The 18,490-nt window shown below is 30.0% G+C and overlaps 1 protein-coding gene across 1 annotated transcript in view; it reads left to right on the top strand.

Annotated features, from left to right (window-relative positions):
• Positions 1-18,490, top strand: part of LOC118183417 (putative ATP-dependent RNA helicase DHX34) — a 57,822-nt gene that overhangs the window by 24,425 nt on the left and 14,907 nt on the right. Inside the window, exons 8-13 of the mRNA XM_035352937.2 lie at positions 783-977; positions 5,461-5,649; positions 8,960-9,199; positions 9,559-9,705; positions 9,794-9,939; positions 17,030-17,140. Of these exons, the coding sequence (XP_035208828.1) occupies positions 783-977; positions 5,461-5,649; positions 8,960-9,199; positions 9,559-9,705; positions 9,794-9,939; positions 17,030-17,140 (1,028 nt within the window). The remainder of the gene's footprint in view (positions 1-782; positions 978-5,460; positions 5,650-8,959; positions 9,200-9,558; positions 9,706-9,793; positions 9,940-17,029; positions 17,141-18,490) is intronic.

Consider the following 18,490-nt stretch of genomic DNA (forward strand, 5'->3'; position numbering starts at 1 on the left):
TAGATGGTATAAGGGATTTGCGATTGATTGTTGCATATTTAGGGCAAAATTAACGAATCCCAAAAAACTTTGAATTCTGAACAGTGCCAGCTTTAAGTCCAATTATGATTAAGTTCTCGATATATCACATGGGGCAAAATACAATTGCTATTCCAATGTAATTGTAATTAGACTAAGTAATTGCAGCTATATTGTAATTGTGATTAGATTATGCAGCTTCTTTATAACAAAGTAATTGTGAAATCTAATTGCAGTTACAATGTAAATGCAATATATAATCTAATTTCATTACAGTGTAATTATAATTGCTGCAGTTAATTATTATTATGTAATTAGGAAAGTAACTTAACATACTAAGTTGAAAAATATCTTATAGCTAACAATTTTCAAATATGCGATAGTATACTTGAGTGTATGAAAAGAGCTACTCATACCTGCATGTAGGAAAAAAGCCAACATTATAACTGTACTTGTAATTTTTAACATTTAAATGACTTTTCACATATAATTCATCTAAAAATGCATTTTTTTCCCTCAAATTCTTTACTTTAAAATAGCATGCATTTTAGATGGTTTTCTGAAATTTATTGAACTGAGTGATGTGATTAATCTGGGTTTTACTTAATTTTCAATTTAATGTTAATATTCTTCTCTTCCATGTATATATGCAGATATTATTTTTGTGCTGTTTAGGTAGCCTGTAATTAGTTAATTATAATTCATAATATTATTCAAGAAAAGAAAATTAATTATTATTTTTTTTTATATATATATCAAATTAGGGTGCACTTACTGAAGATGAAGCCTTAACACCTATGGGACAGATGCTTTCTAAACTGCCTGTTGATGTGACCATTGGGAAAATGTTGATACATGGTTGTGTATTTTCAGTTATTGAACCCATGCTATCATTAGCTGCTGCTCTGAGTGTTCAGTCCCCTTTTACGAATCGTTCATTAAGGGACTCTGATATGAAAGTAAGTTTTTTTAAACAGAAAAGAAACTCAATCTTGAAGTATAGCAGTAGCATTATTGCATTGGTAATCAGTATTATTATATATTATTTACATTTGATTGTGTGCCAACTGTAATGTATTGATGTTCTAATTATATAGTAATGTAAACAGATTATCTACAGTTTTTTCTTTTTCTTTCGTTCTTTCTTTCTCTCTTTTTTTAGCTTGCCATATTTGTTTGATTCTTCCACTTTGAACTTCAGGCAATGAAATGCTATCCTTTTTCTTTTTGCTAAAATTATACTTATTGCAAAAGAATTTAAAAAACATACACACATTTTTGATGCATTAAGTGGGAAACTTTTGATGATGAGAAACAGAAAAATTTATATCTTTGATAAATTAGAACTTATAATGATGTAATAAAATTTTAATTTTGTAATTTTAACAAAAAATTACATTTTTAAAAAGTTCTTGCAGTAGCAAAGACACACTGATAAGCTATAAGAAATGTGATTTTAGTAGTGTATATTCTTGCTCTTAAAAATGTAGTATTGTGAGATATATTAGCTATGTGAAAATGTAATGATTGGAAAGAATGGAAGTAAAGATGCTGCCTTCTACATTGGCGGTGATAAAATTTAACGCAATATTGTTTTGCTATATATAAAACATATTTAATCCACATATAGGAAACATTATGATTATCATCAACAATACATTAAAGAAACAACGTATGAAACATATAGAGGGCTGAATTAAGAAAAGTACAAAATATATATATACCGATGTCCAAAATTAAAGTTACAATTACATTTTTTGCAATAATTCAAAAAATTAACTACCATCAATATTTTAAAAACTGGTGTCATACATAACTTGAGAAAACACAAAAAATTTTACAAATCTTATGAGTTGATTTTTTATCGCAAGTACATTTTACCATTAACAATAATCTTTGAAAGATTAATGACTTATGTTCAAGAGGAATTCATAGCTTTAAATAAAAAGTAAATTAAAATATATGTATTGCTGTAGAGAAAGCAGCGCCAGTAGTTTCAACAAATTTGCATTAAACAGATAGATATCTATGATTATAATTGTTACATAAATTTTTTTAAATGTCAGTTTTGTTAATATATGTTTTATCTAATTCTATTTTGTACTATTAGCTGCACATAATAAGTGTAAATTAATAAAAAAAGTAAACTTTGGAAAGTTATTCTTGATTGAGGTTTTTTTTTCCAAATACTTATCTTATTATCCATAAGCTTTGCCAATAGGGATTCTGCTAATTTTCAGTGTTTCATATTTTGAATAGAGTTATGTTCTTAAAATCCATTACTTTATTTGCTCCTATGTTTTGTGCACTTGCAAATGAGAACAGGGTTAAAGAGACTTTTCTAAGACCTAGAATGAACATTATGTGTTCTCTTCACTTAAGTATTCAAATACTGAACTGTACCAAACTCCTTCCCATAACTATTTTCTTTCAAATGTATAAAAACTTATTATTTTCATAATAATTAAATTATGGAAAACCAGTGTATATGAAATGTGATAAAAGTTTAAAAAGAAACATTTTATAAGAAAACGTAATAGTGACTGGTTTATGAATCTGTGAAATCTGACTATAGCATTGCATTGTATGTTAAATGAGTTCTCACAAGTGTGTAGACAACAAGTTCTGATTTAGAATAGCCATCACTAGGTATAAGTCTAGCCAGTCTTAAGCAGAGGTCGATTCAGTGGTCCAATGCCCAGGTTATAGCAACTATTTCAAACTGTAGGTACTAACAGTTCAAACTATGGCCAATTCTGCCCAAGATCTATGTCATCAAGAAAGATCAAAACATGGCCCTAAATGCACTATGCCATAGATAGATGTTAGCTATTCTCTTTATTAACCAGATCATTCTGGAAACATCCGAGACTATGTTTTGATCATTTTTGTATTCATTTACATATCACAAAACATTTACTCCCTGTTTATTTTGTTATGCTATTCTTGGTTATCTTGTAGAGCTGGCATCTGTGAACAAAATTTCATCACAACCATTTATTTTCCAAGATACCACTTTTATGTGTTTGTGACCTTAATTTAATACACCAGTGTATACTCATTTTAAACTTCATAAATTAGTTCAAACTGACTTGTGCCACCTCATTAGGAAACTAATTGAGCATAATTAAAAATTTTCATGTAATTTCTGTTTATTTTTTTATTTTATTGATCACTGTGAAATATTTTATAGTTCAGCCATGTAGACTTTGTTTTATAAGTATACATATTAGTGACCTATGGAAAGTTTCATTAATGTTTAACAAAAAATTCTTTTTGTTTCCAAAAGAAGCATTTTGCTGATCTCTGTAAATCTTATCATATGAAAATAATTTATAAATAGAAATGCAGAATCAGTGAGAATATACAACTATGTGGAAAATAACATTCTTATTAATTAATTGGGCATTTCTGTCTGTAATGTGAAACTGTACTTTAATTACATTGGTGGTAAAAATTAAAGGAGCTCATGTAACTGAATAATTTTACAGCTAATAATGCTGAACATGTACAAGATCTTTATTTTGTCATGCCTGATATATTTTGAAAGTGAGAAAATGACCTGTTTCTGAAAAATGAATAAAGAATGTAGAAAGTGTGATATAGAGTGTGATATATACATCAATGTAACAAAATTAGTCAATAAAAGCATTGTTCATTTTCATGCCTTTCAATGACTGCAAGATTGTTTACAGAACATTTGCTATTAGAAGGGCACTTGCCATATGCTACAACATTTTATATGTAGCGGGGGGGGGGATAATGTGGTCACCCTTGATCAAAATGCAAGTATTACAGCAATTTTCCATGCTGTGTATTATGCTGTTCCAGAGGTCCCATGGTAAAAAAAAAAATACATTCATGATGCTTCTTGAAGCTTCTAGAAGAATGCTCAAGTGAGAGCTGCAGGAATGTAAGTTGATGTCCTCATGCATTTTGTGTGTGTTCTGTTGGATTTAAATCAGGAGGATATGCGAACTGCTCTATCTGGTAAATTCTGTTGCCTTTAAGATAATTGGTCACTAGACCAATATAGTGGGAATGAGCATTATTATCCATTAAGAGGAAATAATTCCAATATTACCACAATTTGGTATAAGATTAAAGAACCTTGTCTTTGTATATTTTAGGATTCATATTTGCACAGGTAAAAAGGAATAGGTCAGTATGGCCATTCAGAATAATGTCCATCCATACCATGATTCCACTGCATTTGTACGAATATGTTCCATATGTATTTTTAAGATTACTGTGTGTATTTTGCTTCCTCCATTATCGAAATATATCTGGAGTTGCTCCATACAAAACTGAAACTTATTAAAAATAACTCAGTTCTAGTTCATAGAATTCCTGTCATAATGGTCCTTGCACCATTGCTGTTGGGCATATTTAGCAGCCTGCGTTAAAGGGACACAAATTATAAGTTTCCTTTTATATAGGCCCCTTTTATATAGCTCATCACTCCTGGCCTATCTGGATATTCAAGTTCCTGTATCAAAAGCAAGCTCCTGCACAATTCATGGTGACGTCAGTTGTCTATTTCTTTTAGCAATCATTGCCATATACTGGTTCTAAGAATTTGATATGGCTGGTTTTTTTTATCTTGACCTGGTTGTCTGCACACATCACCAGTGAAAACTGTTTCCAGATTCCTGATGTGATGCATTTGACTACTTTTAGTTCTTTACAAATCTGTACATTTTTCTGTCCTATTTCTATTCTCCACATCACATGCTATTTTTCACAGTCTGTTAAATGCCTTCTCTGACACATTCGATCTTGGGCTTGCAAAATTTTTATCCAGCTATTTGTGCAATTTTTGTAATTAAAATTTTAAGCATCTCCTTGTGCTTCTTTCTATACACACCTTAAGAACATGTACTATTTCTGTGAAACAAAAGTGAATCCTGCTGGATTATGTAGTAACAATGATCTTGAGCTTTCAATCAACTAACAATAATTGGAATTCACTGAATGAAATTAAGATAAAGCGTCTTTTTAGTTGTTTCTTTAAATTTTCCTTGCACTTTATTGACAGAAATATTTTTGGAGAATTTCATGTTAAAATTTGTAATTCCTCATACTTGATATAGATTGAATGATGTTCTGGTACTTTTTTCCTTCATTTTTAAAATTTTAAATCAGCAATTTACACAAATAAAAAAACTCTTTTGCACATTAAAATTGCTTAACTCTAATTTTTATTCTTCCATAAGATACAACAGTATACTGATTTGGAAATAAGTTTTTTTAATCAAGAAAACTATGCAAGTTTTTCTGATATGTATTAATTATATGTATATGTGCTATCATTCATAGTTTGTGAACATATGTGAAATCTTAACTAGTGCCATTTGAAAATGTATAATTGTGTTGTCTATTTTATTGTGCAAAATCTTATTTTACATAGTAGTATTACATGCATTTTGTGTTTATATTTAGGCAGCAAGGCAAAATTTAGAATCTGATCATGGTGACCCCTTCACTTTGTTAAATGTTTATGGTAAATGGCTTGAAGTAAAATCAGAAAGACACAGCAATTCTCGTAAATGGTGCAGAAGGAAAGGTTTAGAAGAACAGAGGTTTTATGAAATGAATAAACTCAGACGCCAGTTTCGAGATCTCTTAAAGGTGACTTTTAATGAATTTACATCATACTTTCATTTTGCCATTAAATCAGTGTCATTAAATCAGTGTGATAAGAGATAAGTCATGAAGCCAACTGTGCTCAAATTGGCAAATTAATTACTTTGGTTTTGAATTTGAAGTAAGCTGTTGCCGAACTTGGAGATTACATCATTAACACATTATGCATACAGCAAAATTGTATTCCAAGTAGTTAACTTGGAATACACTGCAAAAAATGTGTTAGGTATAGAAGTTAAGAAAGTATGTATAACTTATCCAAACCTTAACATTATTTTAATTAAAAGTAAAAAATGAAGCAAATGTGAGCTGAAAGGATTTCTGTTTCTACATAATAAATAGGTACAATACAATTATTTTTTAAATAGTTGATGATTTTTGCTCAGGACAACATCTGATGCAATTTGTTGAATGTTTCACAGTAAAAGAGTGCCTAAAGTTTTTCCAATACCTCTCATAGTGTCCTCTTCTTTTTTGAGTCGGTCTCTATTACAAGATATTTCTTGTGTCTCTCTTAACAATTTATTTTGTATATTAAAGGATCTTAACTTAACTTTTGCTGCTTTAATAGTCCACTGGGGTATTAATATCATCAAATTCTTCATCTGTCACTTTACGATCATCATTCCTGACTAATTCTTTAATTTTTTTTTTTTTTTCCCTGTACCTAAAAATCCTTTAGTGCTTATTGGGTTTGCAATTTGTACAATTTCCTTAGCTTCATTTTCAACTAATAGAAATCCTTTAAAATTGCTGACAACTTGGATCAGAGATGGGTGCTAACAAGCATTCATTGTTGATGAATTCGCTTGTTCTCTTGCAGGTTTAATCATTTCTGTGTGTAGGTTGAATTGCTTCCTGAAATGCTGTTAGTATATCATGCTTTCCTTTCTGCAGTGCTTTATTCACAGAGATGTAAAATGACCGACATAATAGGTTTTGATTGCTTTTGTGATTCCTTGATTCACTGGTTGGATTAACTAGTGTCCGGTGGAAAGAATAAAGCCTCTGCATTGGATGCAATGTTTTGGGGATTTCAGCATTGTGTCCTGTAGTGTTATTGAGAATTAGGGAAACTTTAAAGGTCATATTTGTTTGTACTTTTTTAATGAATGAATTTTCAAACCAGGCATTAAAGAGGGCTTCTTTTTTATTTACCGAAACTTTATTCCACTCACATAACCAACAAATGCTCAAAACAATTTCTTGCAGTGTATAAGGCATTTTAGTTCAATAAGTGAACAGAGGCTTGCTTTAGAAGTCACCTGATGCATTTCCACAAGAAAGCAAACTGAGATTATCCTTAAAAGCTTTAATACCTGGCAGTAACCTGTGATGTAGGTGTTGTGTCCCACTTGCTTATAAACTATTAATTTCATAAACTGAGGTTTGAACTTCTGTAATGCTTCTTTATATGCTTTAGATTTTGCAAATTAAAATCATGTATTCATGTATGCATACTTATATATATATATATTTCTGAATCTAGTCTCAATAACAGAATATCTAATTTTGCATACATTTCACAGCTGTTCAAATTTTATCTTTTTTATTCATTTATTTTTTCATCTGTTCATTATTTAAATTATGCTAACACTGGTAAATTTCATATATGTAGTGTGTTCATTTCTTTTTGAAAGTAATTCCATAGATGTTTTGCTACTATTGTATCGCCAAATGCTACCAATTCATTATTTTTACTAATTTAAATATGAAAATAATTTCATAATTTATGCTACCTTCTATTCTTGATATAATATAAGTTCAAAATATCATAGTTGTATCTGCACTGATCAATAAAAATGGTATGATTACCTTCTTAATACCTGCTGCTTCACATTAGACATCCAAATTAATTACAGCCTATCGTCACGAATTCTGCTAGTCCTTGTCAAATGTCTTGAGAAAGATTGCACTGGATTTCAAACAGAGATCATCCAATTGCTGTAGATTATGAGAAGGTGGTTATTGAGTTTCGAGTTGGTGCTTCATGAAATCCCAGATGTATTTAGTAGAATTAAGGTATAGCAAATTAGGATGCCTGGACATCAAATGGGATTCATCTACATGCTATTCAAATCACTGTCATACAATTCCAACCTTGTAAGAAAGAGTATTTTTTCTGTTGGAAAAGTCTATTTCTAGTGGGGAATTGATGCTCATGAAAATGTCTCCGAAATTAAAGTAGATTCCCAAAGATTTAAGTTGATAATCATTTCCAGTGTGAATAACCTTCTGTAATTGTGAATATGAATGTTTTTAGGTAGTATCTGCAGTACAAACAAAAATTTTTATTAAATAAATGTGAAGAATTACCAAATAAAGACTATATAATGGAATTTTCATTTGTGATGACAGTGCCTCAATCGCCAGTTAATTGACAATTTCTAGTAAGCAGAAAATATCACCTTTTCAGCTTCCACTCACATTTAAATTTCATGAGGTGGGTATTGAAACATAATTTTTCTTTGTGCTGAATAGGTTTTCCTTGAAGAAATAGGATAGCTGCTTGTCTTGTTCTTTTTTACAAATTTTAAATCTTAAAAAAATTAAAAAGAATCTATGCCGATGAAACACAGAGTTTCACCAAGAGGGGGGGGGCAGAACTAATGACATGCAGCACTCAAGAAATTCGCTATGCAAAACGACAATAACAAATAAATGGAATTGCTTTGACAGAAGAGAACTGCAAAACTTTCTGACTAATGGAGTCCATAAAGAAATGTGAAGGAATGCTAGATGAATGTGAATTAACTGACATCTTTGCAATGATAATGGCCTTGTCATTACCCAGCAGATGGCAAGATCTGTGCTATAGGTTTAATTCCAGAAATTCACTCATAATAATGAAGAATTCTCAAATAATGAATAATGAATTAACTCAAATAACAATTTGAATAATCTCAAATAACAAATAATGAATTCCAGAAATTCTCAAATAATGAAGAACATGATAAAGAAGTTGTTGAGAATGAAGCAGTTTCAATTGACCATTTAGTGGAAATTCTTGAGATGGCAATTTCAGGGCTGTAACTGAATGTCTGTGTATAAAATTAAAGAGTGCTTCATTATTTTGTGATAAATTTTGTAATTTCTACATATCTGCTTACTAGATTTAAATTAATGATTAAAAATCTAGAATTACCGAAGCCCAACTGATTCCAGATCACTAAATTTGTACTGTGCGATGCTTTAAATTCTTATTTTTCAGTTTCTGGTTTTTTTACCTCTCACATTAAAATGTTGCTTTTATAATGTGAGCTTAAATTATATAATTTTATTTACTGTGCTTTAGGATACTGAGCTGTTACCAGATTTTGATGTAGAGACTAGCAGTCATGATAGATCGAAAAGACATGGAGAACTTAATCATTTGCGAGATATGAAAAGACAATATCATCAAGCTCCTCGAAAACGTAAATTTCTAAAGCTGGAAACTGTCACTCTGGAACAAGAAGATGCTGATAGTGATGATGGAAAGATAGATATTCATGATGTAGATTTCCGCATATCCAATGATAAATGGCAAGTTGAGGTAAGTTATATTTTCTGTGTAATATATATATTGTAATTAAATTGCATTACTTATTAAAATCGCAACTATCACAAGTATTATGAAAATAATAGAAAAAATTGAGAACCGATAAAAATTTTGTTTTTATTGGTTCTCAACATTTTCTTTTGCATGTTTATAACAGGTTGGAAGGTTATCATTGTATTATTTAATATAATTTAATTTCAACATATTTTTTCTGCTAAAATGCAGTTATTCCTTTAGTTTAGATAATATTTTAAAAGATTTTTCATAGTATCATTTCCTGTATATAAATAAGAGATTCATTATTTAAGAATCAGCAGTTGTATCTTTAATTAGTAACTGTAGTATATTTCCAGATGTTAGCATCAAAAAGTCAAGTCAGCAGTCACCGGGAAATTACTTGTTTAAAATTTATCGTATGTAGTGCCTTATATCCACGTCTGGCTATAGCAGATGTAAATAACTCGTATAAATCTTCTGCTGATCAACATTTTCATACAAAAGTGAGAATATAAAGTTTGATACTTTTTTTTAAATTTTGGAATTTACATTTATTAATATAAGATACTAATATGTACATTGTATAAACAGGGCAAACCATTTGTTGTGTTACATCCTAATGGAACTCTTGCACTTCAACCAGATCTTTTGCAGCTAAAAGAGTCTGATGTAATCGAAATGAAGCATTTTCAGACACCTACTCCTCTTAGTAGGAAACATCAACTAATTAGTTTCTTGTAAGTATTATTTATTAGGAAAAAAATTGCAGTTTTATCCCTGCAGTTATTTGGAATTGAATGGCTTAAACTCTATTTCTTTATAGCTAACCTTCATCTTTTAAAGTAAATTTCAAATCTTTAAACTATTCATGTGTGATATGTATAATATTTAAAAGCATTTACATTTTTCTTTTAAAGAGTAAAAGCATAAACTTAAAGCAAGAAAATTTAAGTAATTCAGAAGTTTAATATGGTCCAAAGTCCGATTGTCTAATATTGGGAATGATCTAAAATCTGGACTTCCAGATGACCCAAACTTTTTTTTTAATATCTTATACTTGTGCATTCGATAATTTTCATAATAAGATATATGAAGAATCCTGAATTTCACTTCAACACTGTGTGCCAACCTGGTGAATTGTTATTTATTTATTTTGCTTTTATCACTGCATGAATATCAACACACTGTAGCTTGAGAAATTACCCTTGCAGCGATGCGTAAACAGTTTTTTAATTTTTAATGTTAGTAATTGAATACCAAAGAGCATAGTAACCATTTATCATTGGTTTGCATTAACCATTTATCTAATTCCGCTGCAAAGTGAGGTGATTTTTATTGATTAAGACAAAGCGACTCAAAGGCTATCTGATAATGGAAAGAGATACCTTCATGAAGGACTTTTTAAAAGAAATTTTCTCATATCCATGTTATACATGGGAAAATCATGAAAACTCTCATGCAGCGAACTCGTTTGCCTGGATTTAGAACCTTACTCTGAAGCATAGAGTGTACTAACGGAAAGAAATTTCTTTCCATATGCAAAAAAGTAGATTTTGTAAATGATACTAATAGCTCAATAATGATCATAAATGATTGCATTTAATGCTGATTGAATAATTCTATTTAGTGCTGATTGAACTCAGAATACAGATTTGTTATTTCTTTAAGCCTTGGATGAGTGCCAGTGATGGTGTAGCCACACCGGGCAGCAGAATTTAGAGGAGGTAAAATTTTTAGAATTAACAGGAGCATTGAGTAACAAAATTAAGGGATAGCAGAATTTTTTGAATTAAGGGAAGGGACTGGGATGCAAAATTTAGTGGTGACAAAATTTTTGGAATTTAGAGAGATGCTTGTCAGCAGAAATGTGGACCTGCAGAATAAGCCTTAAGTATATGAATAAGCCTTAAGTATACAGTGGTGGTCAAAATTGTGGACATGTTTGGAAATTTTTATGTTTCTGAACTTTGTATGATTATAGAAAATGTTACGTTTCGCAAAATGCAAACTTGTATATATCATTTTAAAGAGAATTTATTACTGAATTCAATACAAAACACAAAATTCAATTATTTGCAATACATAAAAGTTATATGTACTTTAATATAAATAAAAAACACAGTTATGAAGTAAGTGGTTTGTAATGTCTAGCTTTCCTGGCCAATCACTGTTGTTGTTCTGAGAACCAATCAAATGTTAGTAACTGCCAGTAGAAGCTGACATCATGTTTATACTTGAAACAATTCATTAGTTTGCTTTGTTCTGTAGAAAGAGGACATGTTTCTTATACACGCAATTACAAGTAGGAATTTTTGTAAAAATTTTTAATATTTAGTCAAGAAGCAATGACATCAAATAAAAGAGTAGATCGGACACCTAGAAAGAGATGTAATATTATTGTGTTACGAGAAAGTGGTCTTTCCTATGCTGAAATTGAAGGCAGGTGGGTGGTTCAGTGACTATATCTGGAGTCCGAAAGTTTTGTTTATGATATCAGGAGACAAATTCAATAAAAAACAAAGAAAGAAAAGGCTGAAAAAAGGTGCACCACATCTATTGATGACAGAAGAATAAAAAACTATGTCTCCAAGATAGAAAAATGTCATCAGCGGCCATCAGAAGTGATCTGAATGATGCTGGTGTTTCTGTCAGTTCAAGAGCAATCAGGAGATTAACAGATGTTGGACTGAGAGGTAGAATTCCACGAAAAAAGCCTTAACTTAATTTTTCAGCAACGAAACAAAGACTACAGTGGGCAAAGGAATCTTTAAACTATTCATGTGTGATATGTATAATATTTAAAAGCATTTACATTTTTCTTTTAAAGAGTAAAAGCATAAACTTAAAGCAAGAAAATTTAAGTAATTCAGAAGTTTAATATGGTCCAAAGTCCGATTGTCTAATATTGGGAATGATCTAAAATCTGGACTTCCAGATGACATTAATTGGACAGATGATCAGTGGTCACAAGTTATATGGAGTGATGAAACTAAGATATCGTTATTCGTTAGTGATGGGCGAAAATATGTAAGACATAGAATAGGAGAAGAGCTACATCCTGACTGCATTCAAGCAACTGTGAAGAACCCAGTTAGTGTTATGATTTGGTCATGCATGTCAGCAGATGGTATTGGTCGCTTTCATGTCATCGATGGGACACTGAATGCCAGAAAATACATTGACACTATTCTAGAACCAAAACTTCTACCTTCCATCAGAGATCTCTTTCCCAACAATGCTTCGTTTATTTTTCAGCAGGATTCTGCTCCTTGCCACATGGCCAAAATATCGAAAGAGTGGTTTCGTACAAAGAGCATTAAATTGTGGTCATGGCCAGGAAACAGTCCTGACCTCAATCCTATCGAAAATTTGTGGCACCGTTTGAAAACTCTTGTCCAAATGAGGTGCCCATCAAATAAAATGGAACTAATTGAGGCTATAATTGTTAACTGGTAAGAGTTAAAAACTCTTGTCAGCTCAATGAAGCGTCGATGTGAAGCTGTAATAAAAAATAAAGTGTACCCTACTAAGTACTGATAACTCACTGCAATCATCACTATCTAATGTATATTGAGAACTGTTATCATTTAACTTTTTTTGTATTGCAAATAATTGAATTTTGTATTTTGTATTGAATTCAGTAATAAATTCTCTTTAAAATACATACTTGATATATACAAGTTTGCATTTTGTGAAACGTAACGTTTTCTATAAGCATACAAAGTTCAAAAACATAAAAATTTCTAAAGTGTCCACAATTTTGGCCACCACTGTATATAAGGATTTATTCGGGACTTGGATAAGGCATGTGCAGGAAATAGGTATAAGTATAAATCTTTTAGAATTAAGGGGAGGTACTGAGATACAAAATTTTTAGAATTTAGAGAGCTGCTTGGCAGCAGAATTGTGAACCTGCAGAGGCCAAATGGTACTGCAAAATGTCTAACATCAGCCTTGGATAAGCCTTAAGTATATGTAAGGATTTATTCGGAACTTGGATAAGGTATGTGCAGGAAGTAGGTGTATGATAAGTAACTTAACTAATGTAATTCAGTCTTAACTTCATCAGGGTATGGAGGCAAGACAAAATTTAGCAGAGAAATATGCCTTTAGATACCAATCTCGTGATATATCGCCATTAATGTATAGCATATGCTAGCTTAATGGTATAATGATAACCACGAAGGTTGGAGACTTTCAGATATCACAAGCTAAAGGGGAAATTTTTCAATGAATGAAATTTGTGAATAAATGTGGAGAACTGGTAATAAATGAAGATGATATAACAGCAATTTTTCATTATGATAACAATGCTCCAATCACCATTCAACTAATGGGTGGCGAAATCTGTACAATGGTTCTAAATTCAGAAAATTTTGCTACCAGTAGTAAAGAAATTGATAGAGAGGTTGTTGAGAACAAGGAAATTTCAATTGGCAGTTTTGTGGGAATTCTCGATGAGGCAGTTACAGGACTTGAACAATGGAACTTGTAACTGAACAAGAAATTACCATATATGCCGGTGGTAATTTCTTTTTCTGTTCCTTTTTCTTTGAAAAAACGGAGTGTGTCTTATACGTCGATACTCAGTTTTTGATTACATTTATTTCTGGAAATTCCCTCTATTCAGAGTTATGCAATTTTTTTCCCCCTTATTCCCTTACGGAGTGTGGGAATATTACAGTTACGTAGAGCTCAGCGAAAGTGCATGAGCTATCATCGACGATCACAGCTGGGTTGGTTTAAACTTTCCAACTTTTGTAAATGGCTTTCAAGTGTGCAAAATTTCTACTGTTCAATTTCCTTAAATTTTTTGTTAAGTTATGGCTCAAAAACAACTGCAACATTGCTATAATATAGCATACAAGCTATGTGCAATTACATATGCTAAAGAACATGGAAACAGGGCTGCAGAGAGGCATTTTGGGCCACCCCAAACTGAGAAAATAAGAACTTGTCGGACTTATTATAATGATCAGTAATAAGGTTTTATCCTTAAAAAATGTGTATAAAAAAGAGGTGCGTCTTATATGCCGGCAAATACAGTATGTCTATAAAAGATAAAGTATTAGAAGTATGAGATTAAAGAGAAGGTATTAGCACTAAATTGAAATAAATTAAGCAATTTACATTGAAAGAAATGTTTTATAAAGCAAACAAATATTGAGGTTTCCTCCCCCCCCGGTTAATTTTAATTCCCTTAAGGTCATTATTTCATGAATTACTTTTTAATATTTTATAAGTTTTATGTACATGTTATCTTACTAAATTTAAACTGATGATTTAATATCTGTACAAATCCTAAATCCGGAATTACTGAAGTGGTTGAACGAATCCGGATCTGAGACTTCATAATATTATTAATATATAACTTTTGAAGTGAAAAATCATATTACTTTTAAGGGAAGAGGTACTTAAAATTTCATGTATTGAAAAGCTCTCAGTAAAGCTTTATTACATGAGAAACTATCAATAGTAAATACTTTTGTTTTAATGTGAATAATGGTATAATTTATTTGTAGTCTATCCTTTTTGGTTAAAACATCGAGTAAACTTTTTGATTGAATATCGGGTGTGTACTGTTGTGAATCACTTTGCCAGTACAAAGATAAGTAGCATGTTGCTCTTTTATATCTCCAGGCTAATAAATTATCCTCATTTTTTCTACAATAGGCTTCTTACAGCAGTGCTTTTTTTTATTTTTCTAAATATATCTTACTTGTAATTTTAGATTATTATAAAGCATATTATACAGCTTTGTGATTAGTCAGGAATTTATGTATACCAAAGTAATTAAAAAATTTCTTTTGTGTTTCTGGTAGCCTTAAATATTTGCAAATAATTTATGATTAAAATTATATTGCTAATGCTACACAAAAGTTAATAATTTATGCCAATATCTCAAAAATAAATTTCATTTTTGCTGCTGATCACACATAGGTGCATGATGGGATATTATTATCTTAGTCAGTTAATATGCCAGAATTTGGTGAGATATATGCTAACACTTTGTTTTCATGTTAGCCTGCTTCTGGTGAATTTTCATATACCTGCTCTGGCAGTGAAAGTGTTAAAACTAAGAGCAATTGTAATAAAAGATTTAATTTTAATTATTCAGTAATATTTATTATATTTTTCATATATATATGATTGATTGCCACATTTCACTGCATATTTTAAAAATATACCCTTAATCTTGATTACAAAAAGGAATGATATGTAGTGTAAAATTTTAGTATCCATTCTCAAATATCATAGTTGCTTTTTGATTAGAAATTTTGTTTGTTTTAATATGCACTATATGCAGTTGTGTTTTATGCTTAAAATATAACTTTTAGGATTAATTTTACCTTTTATAGAAAAATTCTAAGGGTAAGTTACCCCCCCCCCCTCCAAAAAAGAGTATCACTATATACTAAACTCAGCATTGTTTTTGCAGTATTTTACTAGCTCTACGAGTAAAAACTTCCAAAATGTTCACGTCTATATTATATGCATTTACGTAAGAGAAAATTGAAGACATAGATGTAGATAATATGTAATGAATTCTTGTTAATTTTTAATTAAAAAATAATCTTACTGGGGATTATAAAAAAAAGGAAATCTGAAAAGATTCAGGTTTTATCGCCGCACCAGACTGTTTATTAAGGACTTTTATGTTCTTGCTGAGCATCGCAGATTACCAATCTGATTAATGAACTCATTCTTGCCAATATATTTTTCTTTATCTTTTTAGCTTTATTATTAAGCATTTCTTTCTTTGCATTTATGCAACATAAATTTCAAGAACAAAATCACAAAATTTTTAACAGCAGCATATGTTTAGAATACATGCTATGGTGTTAAATATTGGCATACATTTTTCAATTTTTTAAAGTCTTTTTTCAATCTATTATATGAATCTTTAGTTTTTCTTATTAAAATGACTTTTCTTACTAAGATGACTAAAACTTTGCCTGACATTTTATTATTCACTTTTTGTGCATTTAATTTTATTTATTAAATATCATGTTCTTCAGAGTTAGGTCACATAAAATTCAACAGCAAAATCAAAATATTTATGAACAGCATATCTATAGAATTCTTGATAGAGTGCTAGGGATTGCTATACATTTTTTAAATATTCTGTATAATACTTCTTTAAAAACTAGCTGCTGCATGGCCAGCTGCCTAAAAATAATTATCATAAAATAGAAAAAAAGTATATAATGATTTTAATGAGTCCAGCTAATGTAATTTCTTTAAAATATTTAATATTTCTGATTAGATATTTCATGATTATAATTCTTTTTTATTTAAATTAATCATATTCAAAAGTACAAGAAATATTCTCAAGAACTGAGTTCATTGCTTTTAAATCGCTTATTTTGCTACTCGGTAACTTTCCAGTTTAAATCTGAAAATTAAATATCTTAGGTTTCTTTCACTACTTGATCCCAAATATATGCAGTCGTACAAATAGAATCTAAATGTGGGTTCACCTGTGCATGTGATGCTCACAGAGGTAATAGTCTCCAGAAGTATATTAGTTTGCTCATTGATTGAAAAACTGCATATGTATCGCTTCTGTACTGCAATAGTGTGAATGGGACTTGATGTCTGTACCTTCACAATGCTAGAGAGTCATTAAATATATAAAAGTTTTAATATTTATTTACTTTAAAATTTGCATTGTTTGTTTAGTTTTAAAAATTTCAAATTTCCTGTCAAGTTTATTTTTTGATAATTATATTAAGATGAATTTACATATATTATTTGAAGGTGTGTATATATATATATATGTAATGAGTTGAAGATATATTTACGTATGTTATATATTCTATTTAGATCTTTGCTTGAGACTACTAAACCTTATTTAGTGAACTGCCTAAGGATACCTTCAGCTCATACCTTATTGCTTTTATCTCATTCTCTTGATACAAATCAAGATTTTACTAGGTAAATATTAATTTATTGATCCTCATTTCTCATATCTAGGATATTTTTGTTAAATGTATCTCTCATGTTGTTGAAATTAATATATAGTGATCTGTTTTTACTATACATAAGAATCTTTTTTGTACTACACATAAGAATGAATTAATTGCATTGAATAAAACTTTAGTTAAAGAGTAGTTTCAATAAAAAAATTATAATATCATTCCTCATATTAAGCTAATTTCATAAAAGTAACCATCAATAAGTAGGACACATTCTGAATTTTCATAACAATAGTAAGATTGAGGAACTGGTTTCTATTAAAATTTCTTTCAATAAAGTAACGTTGTAGTATTAAAAGAAAAAAGTAACATTTAACAGAAATTAATTTTTATTCTTAGTCAGAATGTGAATGAAACTTTTCTGATTTCAGGTATATTAACTTTCGTTGAAAGAAAGTAGTAGTAAAAAATGTAGTGAATTCCTTTCTGATGCCATCTGTATAAACTTAAATCTGTAAAATATGTCTACATTAATATTTTATCTTTAAACATATTTGGTTATATAATTAAATTTTCAACTATTATTTAACCCTCAGCATTATAGGTTTTTCCCTAAAATTTCAAAGTTCCACTAAAAATGGTACACTAAAAATCTGACTCTCCAACATTCAATTAATTGCAAAGCTAAAAAAAACAGAATATATATAGAGATAAAACTAAAATGGAATTGCTATTCAAGCAAACTAAAACTGTTGCCGAACGGTGCGATTTAGCGTCAACAATGGATAAATGCGATGTAACACTTTATAAAATAGAAAAGCAACAACCTTGTGTTTGGCGTAGAATTTAGTCAAGAGTATCGATTTCAAGGGCAAACATGTCTTTCTTCATCAGAAGCAAAGAAATCTGCAACAAAGGTAAAGCTGTGGCTGTATTTATATTGAAAGGGAATAAAGTGAATGAGAAAGTAGTGCCATTTGTCACCACAAATAGTAACCAAAATTTTAAAAGTAAGTTAATTGCATTTTAAGAGCATTAGGAAGGACTGGATTAGAATTAAAGTCATTAACTAAACAAGATAAATGTTTATGAAATCAGAAACTTCAAGAAAACCCAATTCACAAATGTAAGAATTTTTTTTGGATAGTTTTTCCAGACTTAAAGTTAAAATTGTAATTAAATTTTGAAATATGATTAGCTATCAAAGACTTGTTAATTTTGTCTTTTTGGACCATACCCTTTGGGTACAAATACAACCTTGGTTTTCCCTTTATGCAGATTTCTTTGCTGCTTATGAAGCCCTTGAAATTGATAGTCTTGACTAAAATTGATGGCAAACCCAAGGTTGTTAGCTGTTTTATGTTTTACT

Source organism: Stegodyphus dumicola, chromosome 1 (assembly GCF_044657685.1).
Source record: "Stegodyphus dumicola isolate Sdum_Otavi_A_Nest chromosome 1, ASM4465768v1".
Lineage (NCBI taxonomy): Eukaryota > Metazoa > Arthropoda > Arachnida > Araneae > Eresidae > Stegodyphus > Stegodyphus dumicola.